At 35.9% G+C, this 22,607-nt stretch overlaps 1 protein-coding gene across 2 annotated transcripts in view; it reads left to right on the forward strand.

The window, feature by feature from the left end:
- LRRC7 (leucine rich repeat containing 7) overlaps positions 1-22,607 on the forward strand; it is a 939,042-nt gene that overhangs the window by 624,106 nt on the left and 292,329 nt on the right. For both annotated transcript variants that reach the window (XM_027572982.2, XM_027572991.2), the window contains one exon: positions 21,280-21,397. In XM_027572982.2, the coding sequence (XP_027428783.1) occupies positions 21,280-21,397 (118 nt within the window). The remainder of the gene's footprint in view (positions 1-21,279; positions 21,398-22,607) is intronic.

Consider the following 22,607-nt stretch of genomic DNA (forward strand, 5'->3'; position numbering starts at 1 on the left):
CAAAGTGAGTGACACACAGGTGACTCTCAGGTTTCTACTAGAGAATGTGCGAATAAACCAACAGACAGAAGGTATGGAATTTGGGAAACCAGAGCCCAGTTCAGAGGACTAGCAAATGAAGATCTATGGAATCCATATGCATATCACACTGAGAGAGCAATCTGTCCAGACTGGAGCCTGCCACACAGGGTGCAGGAGTGAGTTCCTCCAGAATCAAAATAAGATAAAATTTATCTGATGTGCTTTAGCATTTGGAAATATAATTGCTGGACATTTGACAGAGCTGTTTGAGCATTTGGAATAAATTAAGGATAAATGCATAGAAAACCAAGCAAATAAACATGAAGCAATTTCAGAAAAAAATCTTTTATGAGTAAACAACACAGTATACAAATAAACATTATTAATATCAGCATTAACTACTGATTTAACAAGAACTTTGGATGTGAGTATACTGGGAAGATGAGGAAAAAGCAAGAAAGTGATGATGGGATGATGAGAAATGATAATGGTTTTTCAACTGCCATAATATGAGATACACTTGACCCTTGAACAACACAGAGATTAGGGGCACTGACCCCAGCACAGTCAAAAATCCACATATAACTTTTGACTCCCCCAAAACTTAACTACTTATAGCCTGCTGTTGACCTGAAGCCTTGCCAATAATACAACAATTGGTCAACATATGTTATGCTGTATATGTTATATACTGAATTCTTACAATAGAATAAGAGAAAATAAAATGTTACTAAGAAAATTATAAAGAAAAAATACACTTACAGTACTGAACTGTATTAACAAACACCCACAGATAAGTGGACCTTTGCAGTTTAACCATGTTGTTCAAAGTTAACTGTAAAAAGGCAATGTCTGCAATTGATAAAACAAGAAGTAGAAATACATGTGTATTCTCTAGAAATATAGAAGAAAATACAAGAAATAATAGCTTAAAAAGTTGAAAGCAACTACCTCTAGAAGAGGGATTATAGGATGCAAAGGAGAGGACAAAGAACTGCTGTAATGCTTTCATAAAAATAAAATTAATTTAAAAAAAAATTAGAAGAGAGAGAATTGAGCTGGAAGAGAAAACCCAGGGTTAACCTTTTGCTGGATCTGACCGTATCGTGGTCCTTTTGAAAATGATCTGTAAGATGCAGTGATGAAAGTAACTGTCTAATGCTCAAGTAAATTATAAAGTATCATTTGAGAAAATTGAATGACATAAAAAGTAAAAATGTAAATGTAAAAAGCAGGTCAATATCAGCTATCTATTCTTTCCATTAGTTCTTAAATAGTTGTTAACTGATTATTATATGTTTTAATGTTATTCGTTTCCTGGCTCAGTCCTTAGTATATGAAGTGGTTCTAAATCAGAGAAGGCATTTTACTAATGCAGCAATTTGGCCTCACTTCTGGAATGGAGTCAGCCTTTAGGGAACTGATAGAGGATTTTTTCTCTAGAGTATAAATGAAGTTGCTTCATCTCTTATTTGCTTGTTTTTTTTTTTATACATTTATCCCCTAAATTTCTAGAGAGATTAGAGCATAAATTCTCTATAAAATGTTTTATTACACTCTAGAGAAATAATCCTCCATCAGTTCCCTAAAGGCTGATTTCATTCCAAAAGTGAGTCCAAATTGCTGCATTAGTAGAATGCCCTTTCTGATTTAGAAGCACTTCAAGATCCAATTGTTGACCAGGGAACCCTGGGAAGTCAGGCCATTCTTAGCTTGCTATGGGGACTTGGGATTCCTTCGGTATGATTATGCGGCTGACCTTCCACAGAACTAGCCTCTAGTCATATGTAAAAAATCACCATGTGAACATTTGCTTCCAAAAATTAGTACAGATACGTGAGGCTGTGAGTTAGGATCTACTATAGCATGCATGTGCTACATTTTTCTAGAATGACAATTAATTAGAAAGATTTTTAAGACAGAGACATGAATATGTTATGGAATCAAATGCAAAATTCATCTACATTGCAAAGATAATAAGTCATGTTCTCTGTATTCTGTTGTTAGAGGTTACTGTGGCAGAAAAGTTTAAGAGACCCTCCACTAGACTTCAGAGATAATGAACTGTTCCCCAGGTGCTGAGAAATGATAGGACACAAGAGAAGCAAAGATATGAATAATGTAAACTCACACTTATTGCCTGCTAGCTGGTATTATTTAACTTTGAAGGTCAGCTCCAAAATTCCACTAAGAGCCTCTAGTTGTTGAGAGGAAGAGAAGTTAGAAGTGAAATGTCTGGTGAGGTAGAAAGCGCTAGGGCTTTAGAATCAGGCAGATTTTAATTTGCATCCCAGACAGGAGAAGGTTCTCCATCTCCGTTTCTCTCCTATTTAAGAGAAAACATCTGCCTTGCAGGATTATTTGGCCAGCATCTTATTTTTGTCATTTATTGACCTTGTGGTAATTCCTCTTCATTGTTATAGATTAAAAAGCAATGTGTGTGAAGTATGGTTATGGGGCCTGGCAAAATGTCAATTGTTAGCAGCTATAGTACTGTAAAGAAGACCACAAGGCTGACATTTTTGTATAAAATGAGAAATGATAACCCACTTTATAGAAAGGAAACTATTTTCTTTTTTAAATTAACAGTGATGTAAACAGAAAATCTTTTGCAGTTACCCATTCTTCCAAATTTATGTGAAAATTAGTTTTTAACAGAATCCTAGAGATATTCATCCTTTCCATACCGAGGTAGTTTGCTGTTTCTGTAATGAACCCAAAACGGCAATAAATTGGTTAAATCTTGACCACAGATTAGAGGAAATGCCAATATTCTATGTATCTCTTTAGAATCTTTTTGCTTGATTTTTTAGTAACAACTAGTCTCACTGTTGATTTTTTTCATTTTGGCATGAGTAATGTGTGTGCATGTGCGTGTGCATGTGGTATTTATTGCCTAGAGAGTTAACTCTGTTGTCTTTAAATTTTAAGCAAATGAATTAAACGTTTGTTCTCTTTTTTTGAGGTGGCAATAAAGGTTAATTGTGTTAAATTTAACTCCCAGGGCTCTCCGTTGTCTCTTATCTATGTCAATGGCCTTTAACAGGAATAAAGTTTCTCTTTCTTTGTTCTAAATGATTAAGGATTGACTACATAAAAGCTTGTAATATACATTCCATCACGTGAATTTACTCATTAACATCAATGATAACTCCTTCTGTCATTGCCATTGTCACCGGCCTGCCCAGGAGTTCTAGTTCTCTGGAGAAATGGAGCAGGGCAGAGGCCAACAGGGCAGGGCATGGGGGATGCTAACTGAAGTCTGAACTCTGTTTATAACAGAGTTACAGGAACCAGGGAGCGAGGAGTTCTAAGGAGGGAGTGATGACATTGTCGAGGAATAGGGAAGGCAAGTAAGGCAAAAACTAGGTAATTCATTCATTTACTACCAGGCAGTAAAGCTTTTTTTTTTTAATTATTGTTTTTATTAACATACACTGTATTATTAGTTTCAGAGGCAGAATTTAGTGATTCATCAGTTGCATACAACACCCAGTGCTCATTACTTCAAGTGCCTTCTGCCAGCTCAGCCCTGTCTCTTAGTCTTCAGTTTTATACGTGCTTTCTGGATTTACTTGAATATTCACACTCAACAAGTCTAGTTTTCTTTTTTTTTAAAGATTTTATTTATTTATTTGAGAGAGAGAGAGAGAGTGCAAGCGTACAAGCAGGGGGGAGGGCAGAGGGAGAGGGAGAAGCAAAGTCCCTGCTGAGCAGGGAGCAGACATAAGGCTTAATCCCAGGACCCTGGTATCATGCATGATTTGTTTGGAAGGCAGATGCTTAACCAGGTGCCCCTCAACAAATTTAGTTTTCCCCCTTGAAACCCATCTTTTGTTCTATATTCTGTCTCAGTTAGTGACTGTCCATTCGGAAGCAATAGCAGGACCCTGTTATATCCCTACTTATTTACCTTCTGCATCAGATCAACAGCTAGTCTTGTGAATTTTGCCACCTATATATATCTAAATCTAATCTCACCTTTCCACCCTATCAACAGAGCATTTGTCTGGCCCTCAGCATCTATTAGCGAACTAATGGAACAGTTTCCTTATTGATAGGTCTTAAGGCTGCTTTTATTTTTTTGCCCCAATTTATTCTTCACACAGTCAACAGTAGTATACCCAAGTGTAACTATGACCAGGCCACAGCGTAGGCTAAGACTATTCCATCTCCTCTTTAACCTACAGAATAAAACCACACAGCTGAGCATATCATGCTAATGTGAGGCATTGTTTCCCTACAGCTTACCTCTCCTGTCTCTTACTTTTGCTGTCTTGTGAAGTGTCCCTCAAACACAAAGCTCCTTCTTGCCTCTAAGCTCATGCCGTTTCTTCTGCCTCCTATGCTCCCTTCAGAGTCTTCCGGTTGTCACGTCCTCCCACCACCCTCAGCCTTCCCTCACGGGCACTTATTGCACTCTCCACTTTGCCTCCATGTTACCACATGCACAGTTCTAAGTGGCACTCACCAAACCTACAATCATTATTCATTCAGTACATATTTATGGAATACCTACAGAATTCTAAGGAAATAGGGTTGAAGAAGAAAGACATGAGGATATGGGACGTCTATTTAATCTTTGTTTCAACAGGAAACACATTGTTTGGTCCAAAGTTAAGGTCTCACTAAATATTTGTTGCATAAATAATTATAATATGATTCTGTAAAAGCAGACTGTAGAACGATTACACAGATTATATGAAACCACAGTAGAGAGACAACTAATCATGCTTTGCTGTGGGACTGGGGTCAGGGAATTCTGCTTGGCAGAAGTGCATTGTTAAAGGTTAAGACTAGAACACAATGCAACTGGGCTTTTTAAATGCTAAATTGAGCCCTAGAGAAAATGTATATAACTTGCTCAACAGTATGTGGCCAGTTAGGGTGGAGTCAGAATTCAAATCTAGGTTTGTTTGATTCCAAAGTTTATAATCATTCCACTATCAGTATAAGTGGAAAAGAGACTCCAACTATATCATCTTTTGTCTGATTAACTGACCTGGGCAGGGCTAGCCAGCACAGGTTGGATTTTCAGTTACCTACAACTGATTAAAGCATAGATAGACAACAACCTTGTGTGTGTATACGAAAGTCTAAATGAATGCCATTCAACCCAATTGCTCACACACCATATTGATTATTTTCTCTATAGACAAAGCCAATATTTTTATAAATTTCAATTAGCCAGATTTTTTTTTACCAACTAGTAATTACTAAAAAGGCAACTAAAGAAAACCCCCAAGGTACATGGGCACACATACACACACAAACACACACATGTACATGTACACACAGACATCACTTGTCTTTTTTTTTTTTAAGATTTTATCTATCTACTTGGGGGGGAGAGAGAGAGAGAGAGAGAGAGAGAGAGAGAGAGTACATGAGAGGGGGGAGAGTCAGAGGGTCCCCATGCGGGACTCAATGCCAGGACTCCAGGATCATGACCTGAGCCAAAAGCAGTCGCCCAACCAACTGAGCCACCCAGGCACCCCATCAGTGTCTTAAGTATTATAAAGATATCAGGAATTTGGCCCAAATGCCTAGCAGCAATTAAGATGGGTCAAAATTAAAACTATTTAAAGTGCTACTTTTATATTCAGCTTTCACTTTTTTCCTATTTCTGTTTTGGTGTTATTAGCTTGCTACCAAGTGAAGTAATTAGGGTCTTATAATTTAGAAACCATTTTCATTTAAAAACTTTTAAATGCATATTTTTCTCAAGTAGAATGCATCTGGCAAGGTTGCTATGCCTTGTATATTTGAACTGACAGCTGTTATTCCAATAAAACAGATATATATTTCCTTCCTTCTAAGGCAATGACAAATGCTAAAATAAATTTGCTATTCTAAAGGGAGAAATGATTCAACAAAACCCTTGTGCAAATTGTTGCTGAAAAGATCTGTATTTCAAAAGCAACAGCAGTGATATTTACTGTTTTCTGGGATAAAATGTTTAGGTATTTATTGTAGTTGCCATCTTTGTGTGAGGAAGAAAAGAGCTCTTCTGTGATGCGCATTCAATACTGCTAAAATGCCCTAGAAGGGATTTGAAGTGTTCCCTTTAGCTTACAGCTGCAGTCTTATTTGATGCTCTCAGCACTGCCCAGCCCCACACCTTCCACATCAACCTAATCAACCTAGGGCTCCACTACTGCACAGACCCTCCCTTTTCTTTTTTTTTCTTTTATTATTATGTTATGTTAATCACCATACATTACATCATTAGTTTTTGATGTAGTGTTCCACGATTCATTGTTTGCACATAACACCAGTGCTCCATGCAGAACGTGCCCTCCTTAATACCCATCACTAGGCCAACCCATCCCCCCACCCCCTCCCCTCTAGAACCCTCCCTTTTCTGACTGCTTGTGTATTACTGGTGCCAAATCTGAAAGGTTTCTCCTTCCGACTCGTCTCTCTCCTCACCCCTCCTAACAGTGCCTTAACTAAGACTCTCATTATTTTTCACCTGTTTTCTGATCACCCACCTGTCTGCTTCTGGTTACAGATGCCAGTTGTTTCTCAAAAATAACAATCTGAGTCAGTCACTTCCCCCACCTATGAACATTTAAGGAGTGGATGTTAATTGTGAGGGAACAGTGTAGACTAGTTTGAAAGGCATGCAAATCCACACATCCAAATTCTCTAGGTTAAAGGCAAGGTCTAGAAATGTTTCTTTTGGAGTAAAATGCACTTTGCAAAGCCCCTCTCTTCATTCTAATATTTATTAGATTGCATTATATTTTTTTCTGTATTTATAACCACTAGCTCTCTGTATCCTTGAGGAAGCGGATACTTTGTTCTTTATCTTTGGGTCCTGGCACTGTCTCTGTCTACTGAGTAGATGTTCAGGAGGTGCTTACTGAATGCTGGCACTCAGGAAGGAAGGGAAATGAGGAGGGAAGGGAAGAAGTAGGGAAGAAGGAGAAGGAGGAAGGGAAAGAGGAGGGAAGGGAGAGAGGAAGGAAAAAAAGGAAGCAAATGAATGTCATAATTAGAAGCTTACCCTTTCATCAAGTACCTATATAAACCATTTTTTACTCTATTATTCTTGAGTTGACTCTTTTCTAACTAAAGATAATTAACATTTGTATTGAACTGAAGAATTTTAAAACATTTTATTTTAATGTGCATAATTTTTTTTGAAACAGCTTTCAAAAGAACTTGGAAACACTACATAGCCTGAACACTTTTAAAGGGATTCAGAGGAAGAACTTCTAAGAAATCAGCCATTCAGCAATGCCAATTCATTAGACAGTCCTTTGCCCTGTTGGAATCCACTTGTGCCAGCATATGGCGTCAATAACCCTCTCATTGAATATTTATGATCTTATATGAGACTTTTCAGGAAAAGTGTTTATTTTTTTTAACTCACAAGCAACTAATATTTTTTTGTTTGCGGTGGAAAAATAAACATCTTATATCTTATTTTTTCTAAGGAACCATGTTTGCAGATATAGGCATTCACATTATGACATTTTTATTGTGTCCTTAATTTTCCAAGCCTGAGTACAAAGGTGGTAATAAAATGCTAATCCAAATTATAATAGTTTGCTTTTATATAGCATTTCAGGGATAGCAAAGTGCTATAACATATACTCACATTTACTCTCATTTAGGTCCTTGCTGTCAAAAATAGTCATTGAATCTGAGTTTTCTTCCCTAAATCCTCCTAGGACCATTATGATGGGCTCAAGATTCCCACTGTCTCATTCACTCTCCCCTCCTAGGCAGCTGCCAACCACGTTGTCACTTGTCACTGTTATCTTTCCAAAACACAGATCTGATGGTGCAGAGGGAGCAGGGCACTGCAGTAGAAATGGTTTTATACCAGACAGAACTGAATTTGACTGCCGGCTCATGACACTTCCTAGGTTTATGATATTGTAAAAGTTAGCCTCCTGAATTTTCGCATCTGCAAAGTCGGGATAATAATACTTTGCTTGCAACATTGTTGTAAGAAGTAGAGATGATAGATTTTAAAATCTAGTTTAGTGGCTTGCACCTATATAATAGGTGCTCAGGAAATGGTCCTGACCTATCTTGTTATTTGCAACTCCCCTGCATTAGAATATTCATGAAAGAACAAGGGATTTACGGAGGGAGAGAGTACAATGTGTCAGGCATTGCATGATACCTTGTAGATGCTGCTGGAACTGGAGAACCTTACAGTCTAACAATCCTGAAACACTGACATCCAGGCTTCAATAAGGATAAGTAACAGAATGTTATGAAAGTACACAAGGGGAGCAAGTCAACTGGTCTTGAGCTGTGACCTGAAAGATGGGAAGGCCTCATCTTGGAGATGGGGTGGAGGGGAGGGGGATGGCATGGGATGGAGAAAAGCTTCAGCTGAAGACCTGACTTTGCAAAAGCAAGGCAGAGTATGGTGGGTACAGAAACTGAAGTTGCTGAGTGTGGCAGGAGATGTAATGCAGGCCAGTAGAGGGGAAGGTGTGAGGAAGAGACAGGGAACTGGAGAATGACCAGAAGAGAAACTGGAGAGGTGAAGGGCATTGAAAGGCACATTAGGGATTTGGGGCTTTGTCCTGAAGAAAGCAGAATGACAATGAAAATGTCTAAGCAGGAGATGGACCCGATTACCTCTGCTTTTTTAGAAATGGCATGTTATGACCTATTACAAGGTCCTTAACCTGCTCCACATATCCAAGCATGGGCTTCTGGTGATTTGCAAGTTCTTGAAATTGGATGCAGAAGAGAGAGAAAGAGAGAGAGTGTGTGTGTGTGTGTGTGTGTGTGTGTGTGTGTGTGTAGCAACTGGAGATAGCAACTGTAAAGTTGACTCAAATGATTAAAGATTACCACTGGAGCACTTCCTGTAGGATAAAGCCTTGACTCCTAGACCCTTTCACATTTTGTCTAAAATCTTTTGTTTTCTGTTCCCTTCCACAAAGTTTAGAATGTAGCTGCTTTTAATTTTTTGCCATTCCTAATATGTTTCTGGGCCTTTCCTTCTAGTACAACTTCCCGAACTGCTCTACTCCTCCCAGTCTGTCCCTACCTCCCCGGCCCAGCTTCCGCTCACAGAACTATCCCTTTCTCAAAGCCTGGATGAATGGTTTCTTCCTTCTTAAGGCATTATCTCATATTTTTCCCTTGTTATTCTCTAGCACAAACTCAAATCACAGTCATAGAATTCGGAGGAGCCAATTAGAATGACAGATAGACAAAAAGACCCATATACTAGAAATAGAAAGTCCAGGGACTAACACATATTTATGTGGAAATCAGATATACAACAGACCTTGTCTTGTAAATCAGTGGAAAAATAATGGACTATTTTTAAAATGGTGCTAGAATAACTGGTCAGCTATAAAGGGAAAAGAATGGATCCTTACTTCAAACATCATTCTCAAAAATAAACTCCAAATGAATCAAGTCAAAGCATTAAAACTTTTAGGAGAAAAAAAATAGGAGGCCATCTGTAGCTACTAAAACTGAGAGATAAATTTGACTACTGTAAATGCCTTTTTATCAAAAGATACCATAAAAGAATGGAAAGATGAGCCATATATTGAGAGAACTGGCAAAGAATCAGTATCCAGAATATGTGATGAAGTCTTTCAAATGAATAAAACAAGAAAATATGTTTAATTTTATTAATTATTAGGTAAAATGTGTTACCATGGTACACACCACAGATTGGGAAAAAATTAAATAGTCTTACAATACCAAATTTTGGAAATAGTATGAAGAAATAAGAATTCTTATCTTTGTTAGTGGAAATTTAAATTCTTACAGCTACATTGGAAAAAAAATTCTATTACTTAGGAAATTTGAGCATATGCCTACCTCCTTAGAGAAACTTCTGTACATGTGCATTAGCAGACATATATAAAAATATTCTTAGCAGCATTGCTTATATTAGAAAAAAATGGAAAAAACCCAAAAGTCTATCAACAGTAGATTATATAAGACAATTGTGTTCTGTGAAGCACAAAGTGGTAAAAGTGAATAAAGAGATTATATACATCAACATGGAATAATGTTGATAACATAATATTGAATGAGAAGGCAAGTTGTAGAAGAAAGCATACAGTATTATTCCATTCATATAAACAAACAAATCTTAACAATATATATTTTAGGATTAGTAGACCTGTGGTAAAAGTATAAATAAAAGTGAGGGAATGAGTAAAATAAAATTCGAGAAGTTGGTCCCCTCAAGATGGGTCAGGTAGGAACAAAAGACATGACTGGGAGGGGCATAAAGTAGCTTTGTTAAACTTGATTGAGGAATAGGGGTCTTTTGTTTTATCATAGTAATTTTAAAAGAACATATGTATTATATATACTGTTGTGTATTCACATTTCACAATAAAAAATTTAAAAAGACAAAACAATCATAAGATGCATATAATGACTCACAAAAGACATGGTTCTTTAGCTTAAAGTGTTCCCAGTCTGGTTGTTTCAGAATATCTGTCCTTCTTCCTTCATAGACTAATGAGTTGTGAAGAACTCTTTCCTTTATCTTCGTTTACTTTCTTCATTCTGTTACCATTTTTCTCTCTTCTTAAACTGCATGCTTAACTCATTCATGTCAGCCTCCTATTTTTTTCTAATGTAAGCCTTTAAGGTGACAAATCACTCCCAATTACTTGAGCTATCTCCTGCCATTTTTAACACCCAATATTTTATTATCACTTACTTGTATTTTATAATTTCCAATATGATTTCTCCTCTGACCCTTGAGTTATTAAATTTAAATTTCTACCAAGCTTTTAAAGTTATCTTTTGGTGAGTAATTTATAACTTGCATTATGGTCCAAGAATTTGGTCTTTTTGTTACAAGTTCTTTGAAGTTTGTTGAGACTTTCTTTATGTCTAATGTATGGTTAATTGCAAGTTTTTCATAAGCACTTTTTAAGAAAATACTATATATGGTTGAGTTCAGTACTCTCTATGTGTCCAGCAGGACAATCTAGTGGCCATCAATTTTACAGCTTTTCTTTTTGTCTGTTTTTGATCAATTTTTGAGAGATATTTGTCAAAATACCATGTTATATGATGTTACCTCCTTGTAGATAAGACAAATTTTTCTTTAAATGTTTTAAAGATAATGATAGTAGGTGCATACAAGTTTAGATTTATATATTCTTGGTGAACTAGTGTTTTTTAACATATGGCCACTCTCTTGGGGCACCTGGGTGGCTCATATGGTTACGCATCTGCCTTCTGCTCAGGTCATGATCCCAGGGTCCTGGGATTGAGCCCCGCAACAAGCTCCCTGCTTGGTGGGGAGCCTGCTTCTCCCTCTCACTCTACTGTTTCCCCCTGCTTGTGCTCTCTTGCTCTCTCTGTCAAATAAATAAATAAAATCTTTAAAAAAAAAAAACAACATACGGCCACTCTCTACTAATATATTTTGCTTTAAATCAGTATTGTTGCATAAACATTATTTTGGCTAATTTTGCCAATGTTATCATTTTTCCATCAAGTTTTCAGTGGATCACTAGTAATAAGATATAGCTTTATTATCTTTTATTTTAATCTGCCCTGATAGTTTTTGTTTTGTAATTGGAGAAATTAATCCATATTTATTGATGGCAACTCTTGATATATTTGCATTAATTTATTCCATGCTAGTCTTCATTTTTATCTATATTGCTTTTTTTTTAAAGATTTTATCTATTTATTTAATTGACAGAGAGAGAGAGAGAGACAGCGAGAGAGGGAACACAAGCAGGGGAAGTGGGAGAGGAAGAAGCAGGCTTCCCGCCGAGCAGGGAGCCGGATGCGGGGCTTGATCCCATGACCTCGGGATCATGACCTGAGCTGAAGGCAGTCACTCAACCAACTAGCCACCCAGGCGCCCCTATATTGCTTCTTTTAAGTATTTACTTGTTTTCCATTATATTTATTAAAGATATATTTTTCTTTTTGTTTTATTCCATTTATTCTGCTTCTACCCTGCAGGAAATTTTATACCTTAATGCTATTTCTTTAGTTGTTATCCTAGAAGTTAATCTAAAGTTAATCACTATCTGTATCCTTCTCACAAAGCAAATATCTGAGACTGTTTTATTTTATTTATTTTTAAGATTTGTTTATTTATTTGAGAGGGGGAGCAGGGAAGGGACAAAGGGAGAGGGAGAGAGAAACCCAAGGAGACTCCTTGCTGAATGCAGAGGCCCACAAGGCGCTGGATCTCATGACCCTGAGGTCGTGACCCTGAGATCACAACTTGAGCTGAAACCAAGAGTTGGAGGCTTAACTGACTGCACCACCCAGGTGTCCCATCTAAGACTGTTTTAATCTAATTATCTTTTCCCTGATACATATGTCTCTGCTGTTCAGATTTTTAGTTCTACCAAGCTTTATTGAGCTATTATTGACATATAACATATGCAAATTTAAAGTATACAGTGTGATGATTAAATACATGTATATATTGCAAAATAGCTACCACAATAAGGTAATAAGGTATCAGTAAGGTACCACATCTCCATCCCTTCACATAATTAGGATTTGTGTGTATGTATGATAATAACATTTAAGATCTACCATCTTTAAAACTTCAAAGTATATAATACAGTATTTAAAATAATAGTCACCATGCTGTGCATGAGATCTTCAGATCTTATTTATCTTATAACTGGGAATTCGTACCCTTTAACCAACATCTTCCCATTTCTCCCATCCCAAAGTACCTGACAGCCACCATTCTACTCTCTATTTCTCTGAGTTCAACTTCTTTAGATTTCACGTATAATTGAGATCATACAGTATTTGTCTTTCTCTCTTTGACTTATTTCACCTAGCATAATGCCCTCGAGGTCCATCCATATTCTCACAAAAGGCAGGATTTCCTTCTTTTTATAACTGAATAACGTTCCATTGTATATAAAGTTATATACACCATACCTTTATTCATTCATCTGTTGATGGACACTTAGGTTGTTTCTTATGTCTTGGCTATCGCAAATAATGCTACAGTGAACATGCAGGTGGAGATATCTCTTTGAAATAAGTGTTTTCATTTACTTTGTGTATATACCCAGAAGTGGGATTGCTAAATCATATGGTAGTTCTACTTTTAATTTCCTGAGGAACCTCCATACTGTTTTTCATAGTGACTGCACCAGTTTACATTTCCACCAATAGTGCATAGGGTTCCCTTTTCTCCACATCCTCGCCAACACTTGTTTCTTTTTTTTTTTGGTAATAGCCATTCTAACAGGTGTGAGGTGATGTGTCATTGTCGTTTTAATTTGCATTTCCTGATGATTAGTGATATTGAGCATATTTTCATGTACCTGTTGACCATTTATATGTTTTCTTTGGAAGTGTCTATTCAAGTCCTTTGTCCATTTTTTAATCAGGTTGTTTTTTGTTCTGTATTGTTTTGCTTACTATTGAGTTATGAGTTCCTTATACATTTTAGGTATTAACCCCTTATTAGATAAATGGTTTGCAAATATTTTCTCATTCCACAGGTTACCTTTGCATTTTGCAGATCATTTCTTTTTCTGTGCACAAACTTTTTAGTGTGATGTAGTCTCACTTGTTTATTTTTGCTTTTGTTGTTTGTACTTTTGATATCATGTCCCAAAAATCTTTGCCAAAACAAATGTCAAAGAGCTTTTTACCTATGTTTTCTCTTAGTAGTCCTACAGTTTCATACCTTACATTTAAGTGTTTAATCCACTTTGAATTAAGTTTTGTAAGTGGTATAAGATAGGGGTCCAATTTCATTCTTCTGCATGTGATTATTCAGTTTTCTCATCACTATTTACTGAGGAGACTATCCTTTCATTTTTTTTTGGCTCCCTTGTCAAATATGCATTGAATGTGTATGAGTGGGTTTATTTCTGGGCTCTCAGTTCTGTTCTATTGATCTATATGTCTATTTTTATGTCACTACCAAACTGTTTTGACCTACATTGATTTTTTTAATCTTATAATTAGAAATTTTGTCATTATTTTATATAGCTAATGATTGTTTAGATTTAACCACATGTTCTGTTTAATTTTAAAAATTTTAATGCTATTACTTCTTGCAAGTCAGACCTGTCTGCTAGAGTTCTTTGCCTTTTTCCTAAAAGATCTCTTTTGAGGGGTGCCTGGGTGGCTCAGTCAGCTGAACATCCTATTCTTGATTTTGGCTCAGGCAAGCCCCGTGCTCAGGCTCTGCACTCAGCAGGGAGTCTGCTTGAGATTCTCTCCCTTTCCCTCTCTGCCCTTCTCTCACTCTTGTACGCTCTTGCCCTCTCTCTCTAGTAAATAAATAAATCTTAAAAAAAAAAAGATATCTTTTGACAGTTGTTTTAGTCAAAGTGTCTTGGTAGTACACTCAGTTTGTCTTTATCTAAAAATGCTGTTATTTTGCCCTTTTTCTAAAAAATAGCTGTAAATATTATATTATTTACTCTTAGTATTTTAGTAATAATATCTAATGAGTCATTGCTTTAATTGTTAAGTCTTCTGTCTTTCTCACCCTTGATCTTTAGAAGGTAATCTCTCTTTGCTAATTTTAACATCTACTGCCTTTGATACTCTGCAAATTCATGTAAGTCTAGATGTAGGTTATTTTTCATTTAATTTGTTTAGAATTTTTTGAGCTTCCTTAATCTGAAGATTAGCTTCTCTCAACTCAGGCACCTCATCTTTTTCTCTAATAAATTTAATTAAATTTTAAAAGCTGTCTTACTGTGTTCTTCATGTCATTTAACCAGTCTTTTCTACTTTCCATCCCCTTGTTTTTCATTCAGTTAATTTCTTCTTAACATCTATTCACTAATACTTTCTCCAGCAATGTTTATTCTTCTGATCTGTGAGCTCTCTGTGATAATCTCTTTTATCATCATGCTTTCAAATCACGCTTTTATTTCTTTAAACCTATTAAATGCATATAAATTGCATTTTATTTTATAATTCTAATATCTGCATTATTTAGAAGCAAGATTATTTGTTTTTCTGCATCATCTCATTCAGTTGATTATTTAATTTTATATTCAGTGATTTTTTTAAAAAGTGATCCCATATTTCTTAGAACTTTATCTTTGGGAATTCACTGAGGTCTGAATTTAAGGTGTATTCTTTCAGAGGAGATTTGTATTTACTTTTACCAGGCATTTGGGGGCAATAGTAATCTAAGACAACCTGTAACTCTGGATTGGGTTTTAGGGAGGCTTATAGATACTGTGAATCCCAGACCCTAATTCAGGGGAAGATAGGCTGTGGTTGGTAAGCCCTAGAGGGCTAATTTTCATTTTTCTTTCTGTTTTTATTTCTTCCTTTCTTTTTTTGTACCGTTTTCCTTTTTTTCCTCCCTCCCTTCATTCTTTTCTTCCTGCTGGCCTTCCTTCTTTCCCTTCCTTTCCTTATTTGTTTCTTCTTTATCTTTCTTGTTTTTTTTCTTTCCCTCCTCTTTCTCCCTGCTTTTCCTTCTTTCCTTCCTTCCTTCCTTCTTCCTTCTTCCTTCCTTCTCCCTTCCTTCCTTCTTCCTTCCTTCTTACTTTCTTTCTTTCTCTTTCTTTCTTTCTCTCCCCTTCCCTCCTTCTTTTTCTTTTCTTTCTTCTCACTTAACTCAGAGTCAAAACTGAAAAAGGCATGCCTTCCCCACTGACCCTCTTTGAAGAACTCAGTTTTTTCTAGTTCATGCACAGAGGCTATCACCCTTAGGAAACCCCAACTCTAACTATAGTGGTCTATAAGCTAATCTCCCACTCTGTTCAGACCCCAAGCAGTTTTCCATCCCTTTGTTTGCAAAAATATCTAAGACTTCAGGCACCGTAGACCAACAGATATCACCAGAGCAAAAGTTAAATGTAGACCTACTTAACACATTGTATATTATTTTCTTGTTATTCTGGAATTTGAGGGATTTTGTACTTTACAGGTAGAGCTTACTTATGCATTAAAAGTGTGTGTGTGTGTGTGTGTGTGTGTAGCTTTGCTGAACTAAAATGTTCTTTGAATATTTAGTCCACCATACTGCTAAAAACAGAAACTGACAGTATCATTTCATGCCTTTTTAAAAAAGATTTATTTATTAATTTTAAAGAGAGAGAGAGCACACATGGGTGGGGGGGGCAGAGGGAGAGGGAGAGAGAGAGAATCTCAAGTAGACTCCTTGCTGAGAGCAGAGCCCCACACAGGCACTTGATCCCATGACCCTGAGATCATGACAGGAGCCCAAATCAAGAGTCAGATGCTAGGGCTACCCAGGTGCCCCTCTTTTCATGCCTTTAGTTTCAATGCTGAACATGGACCATAGCATATACTAGGTATTCACTAAATATATTTTAAATGCATGTAAATGCAGACTCAAAGCATTCACTCCAAGATCCAAGTCTCCTCATGCTTTAAAACAAATCATCTGAAACTAGATTAGGTTACACATTCTTTGAGTTGGGAGTATCTCTAGATGCTACAGAATGTTATAATGTTATCGCTCTTTAGCCTTCATCTACCTAACTTGTGCCAGGTCTTGGGTGATCCATTTTTTCATCACCCTTTCCAGGTATACTTTCATGAATCCACCCCACCACTATCATCAACATAATTTGGTGCAGATATCCTACTTCTGTGTTTACATAACACCTGATATTTATCTTCACACAGTATTTTTTTCACATTTAATTAATTTATTGTGTAAATATTAAACTGTAAGCAATCTGAGCTCAGTTGCTGTGTCTTAGTCACTTTGTGTCCCTTGCACTTAGCATAGTATCTCGTTTGTAGCAAATATCAATTCATGGTTTTCCATGAATAAATGAATAATATACCTCTTAGAATATACATTTTTGGGTCTAAATATGTTTTATTTTCCACACTCAGGCCTTTATCTTGTCTGTCAGCTCCTTAGAAAATATCTAACCATGGCTTTCTGGAGTCAGTGATTTAAATTGCATACTCTTCTCAAACCAATTTCTGTCAGAGTTAAATTGTTTCCTTTCGCACAAGAAAGAGAACACTTCAGTGCAAAAATATATTAAGCCTCAAAACAGTTTTAATGTTTTTGAAATGTGAAATATCATTGAATTTGATGAAAGACAGGATAACCATTACCATTAACAGTCTTACTCTAATTAGCTATTAATTATATTTGCTGTTTTATACTATACGAAAGAATCACAGCTAGTTCATAATCATTTTATTTCATTTTCATTCAAAACTTGAATCTTGAAAGAATCATTAAAATGCCTTCTTAATTTCTTTGCCAATTGTAGACATCATGACTCATATTCAAAATTCACTGCTTTGTTTATGAAATTTAGATTCCACCGAGATTGTTTACCTATCTGAAACTTCCAGTTCAGTGAAGTACCACTCTCAGCTGGAATTTATCTCTGTCCTCATCTTCCCTTGACTTATCTAAGTGTACTTTCAAAGATATTTATGCAGCATACACTATGTAAGACATGGTGCTAGCCACTTTGGCATGTACAAAGGTGAAACAAGTTGATATCAAGATGAACTAGACATGACTCCCACCTTCGAAGACCTCATGATCTAGAAAAATAAGATACGGGGCGCTTGGGTGGCTCAGTTGGTTAAGGGTCTGCCTTCAGCTCAGGTCATGATCCCAGGGTCCTGGAATCGAGACCTGTATCAGGCTCTCTGCTCAGGGAGAAGCCTGCTTCTCCCTCTTCCGCTGCTGCTCCCCCTGCTTGTGCTCTCTCTCTGTGTCAAAAAAATAAATGAAATATTTTTTAAAAAAAGAAAAATAAGAAATAGATTACTATGTAAGTGTGCCTCTGTATCTGTGTATACAAATATTCAGAATGGCCAGCAGTTATTAGCTCTTACTATGTGCCAAACACAGTTTTACACTTTTACAAGTGATTCATTTCATTAATTCCAAGGTTACTGATTATAAGACATGTCATTATTGTACCACAAAGGAAGATACACTCCTTAAAAATTATAGCCTGTTTTTTTTTTTTTTTGAAGATTTTATTTGTTTATTTAGAGAGAGAGAGAAAGCAAGTGAGCAGGGACAGGGGCAGAAGAGAGAGAATCTCAAGCAGACTCTGTGCTGAGCACAGAGCCTGACTTTGGGCTTGATCTCACAACCCTGAGACCATGACCTGAGCCAAAACCAAAATTTGGACACAACCACCTGAGCCACCCAGGAACTCCCAAAATTATAACTTGCTCTTGATTATAAGATTCATTACAAATATCAAAGATGTTAATATGTGAAAAAATTCAATACTTAAAACTAATGAAATATAGTAACTCATTTAATCATCTCAACAACCCTTGAGTTAGGCAATGTTATTTTTCCCATTTTTACAAATGAGGAAATTCATAGAGTTCAGAGGCATTAGGTAACTTGCCCAAGATCACACAGCTAGTAACTAGATGCATGAGAATTGAACCCACATCAAGCTGATTCCAAACACCATGCTCTTAGCCTCTATACCACAGGAGTCTTAGATTCTCCATGTAATAGGGTGTTCAGGAGTTTCCAAAGCTTTTGTTCCTGATATAGCTTCATTTAAAATTGGAGAAGAATTGGGGCACCTGGGTGGCTCAGTCAGTTAAGTGTCTGCCTTGGGCTCAGGTCATGATCTCAGGGTCCTGGGATCAAGTCCTGTGTCAGGCTCCCTGCTCAGAATCTATTTGTCCCTCTCCCTATGCCTTCCCCCCAACTCATGCTTGCACTCTCTCTCTCTCAAATAAGTAAAGTCTTTAAAAAAATAAAATAAAATTGGAGAAGAATATAGGGATCTCTATCAATTCTTTTTCTTTAATTTCATTTTTTCCAAGTTTGTATTTAAATTCCAGTTAGTTAACATACAATGTAAATTAGTTTCAGGTATAGAATTTAGTGATTTATCACTTACATACAACACCCAGTACTCATCACAAGTGCCTTCCTTAATACCCATCACCCATTTAACCCATCCTTCCACCCACCTCCTTTCCAGTAACCATCAGTTTGTTCTCTATAGTTAAGAGTCTATTTCTTGGTTTCCCTCTCTCTTTTATTTTCCCCCACTATGTCCATTTGTTTTGTTTCTTAAGTTCCACATATTAGTGAAATCATATGGTATTTATCTCTCTCTGACTGACTTATTTAACTTAACACAATAGTCTCTAGCTCCATCCACGTCATTTACAAATGGCAGGATTTCATTCTTTTTGACAGCTGAGTAATATTCCATTGTGTATATATACTACATCTTCTTTATCCATTCTTCAGTCAAAGGACATTTGGGTTCTTTTCATAATTTGGCTACTGTTAATAATACTGCTACAAACATCAGGTTGCATATATCCCTTCAAATTAGTATTTTTATATCATTTGGGTAAATACTTAGTAGTGGAATTGCTGGATCCTAGGGTAGTTCTATTTTTAACATTTTGAGGAACCGCCATACTGTTTTCCAGAGTGGCTACACAGTTGGCATTCCCAGCAATAGTGCAAGAGGGTTATTCTTTCTCCACACACTTGCCAACACCTGTTGTTTCCTGTGTTAGCTATTCTGACTGGTATGAGGTGATATTTCATTGTAGTTTTGATTTATATTTCCCTGATGATTAGTGATGTTGGTCATCTTTTCATGTGTCTGTTAGCGATCTGTATGTCTTCTTTGGAAAAATGTCTATCCATGTCTTCTGCCCATTTTTTAACTAGATCATTTAGTTTTTGGGTGTTGAGTTTTATAAGTACTAACCCTTTATCAAACAATGTAATTTGCAAATATCTTCTCCCATTCTGAAAGTTGCCTTTAGTTTTGTTGATAGTTTTGTGTACAAAGCTTTTTATTTTGATAAATCTCAATAGTTTATTTTTGCTTTTGTTTCCCTTGCCTCAAGAGACATATCTAATGAGAAGTTGCTATGGCCGATGTCAAAGAAGTTATTGCCTGTGTTCTCCTCTAGGATTTTAATGGTTTTCTGTCTCACATTTAGATCTTTCATCCATTTTGAATTTACTTTTGGGTATGATGTAAGAAAGTTGTCCAGTTTCATTTTTTTGCATGTTGCTGTCCAGTTTTCCCAACACCATTTGTTGAAGAGACTTTTTCCATTATAGAAAACCCAAAAGACACCACCAAAAAATCTGTCAAACTGATACACAAATTCAGAAAAGTCGCAGGATTCAAAAACAATGTACAGAAATCTGTTGCATTTCTATGCACCAATCATGAAGCAGTAGAAAGAGAAATCAAGGAATTAATCCCATTTACAACTGCACCAAAAACCGTTAAGAAACCTAGGAGTAAACCTAACCAAAGAGGTAAAGGATTTCTACTCTGAAGTTGTAAAACACTGATGAAAGAAATTGAAGATGACACAAAGAAATGGAAAAATATTCTATGTTCATGGATTGGAAAAACAAATATTGTTAAAATGTCTATACTACCCAGAGCAATCTACACATTTCATGCAATCCCTATCAAAATACCAAGAGCATTTTTCACAGAGCTAGAACAAACAATCCTAAAATTTGTATGGAAGCACAAAAGACCCTGAGTAGCCAAAGCAACCTTGAAAAAGAAAAGCAAAGGTGGAGGCATCACAATCTGGACCTCAAGTTATATTGCAAAGCTGTAGTCATCAAAACAGTATGCTACTGGCACAAAAGCTGACATAAATCAATGGAACAGAATAAAAAACCCAGAAATGAATCATGTTGGATTTGAGAACTATCGCTTTAACACTTGACTCTTCCCCACGTAGTACTTTGGACTGATGACAGAAATGAACCAATCACTAGTTATTTTTTCTTTTTTTTACCAAATTTCAAAAGTTAAATATTTCATTTGCTAGGTATTTGTGAAGCAGTGTGGAGGGACATAAAAGAAATGTGAGCCCATGTATTCAGTTGTAGTGCAGTTGTTGGATGTTATATTAAAAATTGTGAAACACGATCAAATGGAAGTACTACATGGTTGCAGAGAAAGAGAATTGAGATTATCTTGGTAGCTGTGGGAATAGAAAGAAAGGGACAACTCCAGAAAGTATTTGAAAGAAAAAAATCAGTAGGATCAAGGGCAAATTTAACATTAATAGTAAACAGAAGGGGAAAAAATAGAATACCTTGCGTTTTGAACTTGGATAGCAGAGAATAGTGAAGCATGAACATGGAGATGGAATGTGAAGCAGTCTGAAAAGAATCAGGAGTATGACTGTGGGAGGTGAGACTTCTGCAGCTGGCCCTTTTATTACCCCATTTATAAAGATGGTGAATTGAATTTTGTTTCTGAGTTTATGCATGAAAGGATTTAATCAGATTGAGATCTAATTAATCATTATTTTCTTTTACAGCAATTGTTCAACTGTCAAGCTCTAAGAAAACTAAGTATTCCTGATAATGATCTTTCAAATCTGCCAACCACTATTGCTAGTTTAGTTAATCTTAAAGAACTCGACATCAGTAAAAATGGTAAGATTCTCATCTTATCTCTAAATAACTTGAACTTTTAATTAAAAATATGCTTTGGTTTCTCTTAGCAAATGATATACAAGTGATATAACACTTTTTACTTGATTTTACTGTAACTCGAAGTTAATTTTGTTGAAAAGCTCATCTTAAACTATAAATCTTTTGTAATGGTGACCTATTGGACAATTCCCTTCTGATATTGGGAACAAAATAATTATACCCTCTATCATCAATTTTGTTCAACATTATACTTGACAATATAGGCTGTGAAAAAGGCAAGAAGAAAAAAGATGTAAGAACTTGAAAGGAAGAAATGGTTCTCATTTTTCACAGAAAATTTTAATTTATAGATAAACTTTTAATATATGAATAAATTTACAAGGTAGTTAGCTATAAGATAATATGGAAAATCAATTGCATTTCCATTTATCAGAAAAAAAGGAGTTTACAAAAATAAAGTTTGAAAATATTATGCTACTTAAAATAAAATCAGAAATATCAATTATCCAAGAATTAATGTATCAATAGAGTACAAGTCCTCAAAATAGAAACCTACAAAGCATCATATAGATATTTTTGAGATTCAGAATATTAGTTACCCAGGAAAGGTAGGAGCAAATTATCCTGGGAAGGAGTTGAAAGGGATTCTCAGTTGCTAGTCATGTTTAATTTTCTGGCTTAGGTAGTTGTTCCCTATGTTTGTTGCAAAATTCTAGTCTGCTTTTCTTTTTATTTTGTGATATGGATATCACAAAATAAATTATACAGTATCCATTAAGATACATATTTATAGCTTGTGTGTATTTTTCTATGCATGTGAAACATCAATAAAACATTTATTAAAAAGAAATTAAGAAGTAACAATAAATTTTATTAAGACCAAAAAAAAAACTATAAATCAAAGTGAAAACCTCTCTCCCCTCCACTTAATTAAGTCTCTGACTCACTCAGGCCTTTTTTCCCTCTCTGTATTCAGATATTTGATTTAATCTTTTACAGAACATTTTACTACCTTTACACTGTTTATTTTCCTCATAATCAGAGTAAAATTTTTTCCAGTGTAGTCAATGAGAACTACCTGTTCACCCTATTTAGAATTGAACTCTCAATTTCCCTTGTTCTGCTCTATTTTCCCCATAGCACTCACCATCTTCTCAGTATTGTAGAATTTACTTATTTATTATGGTTATTGCCTATCTTTTCCTGCCTC

Source organism: Zalophus californianus, chromosome 4 (assembly GCF_009762305.2).
Source record: "Zalophus californianus isolate mZalCal1 chromosome 4, mZalCal1.pri.v2, whole genome shotgun sequence".
In the NCBI taxonomy this organism is placed as follows: Eukaryota; Metazoa; Chordata; class Mammalia; order Carnivora; family Otariidae; genus Zalophus; species Zalophus californianus.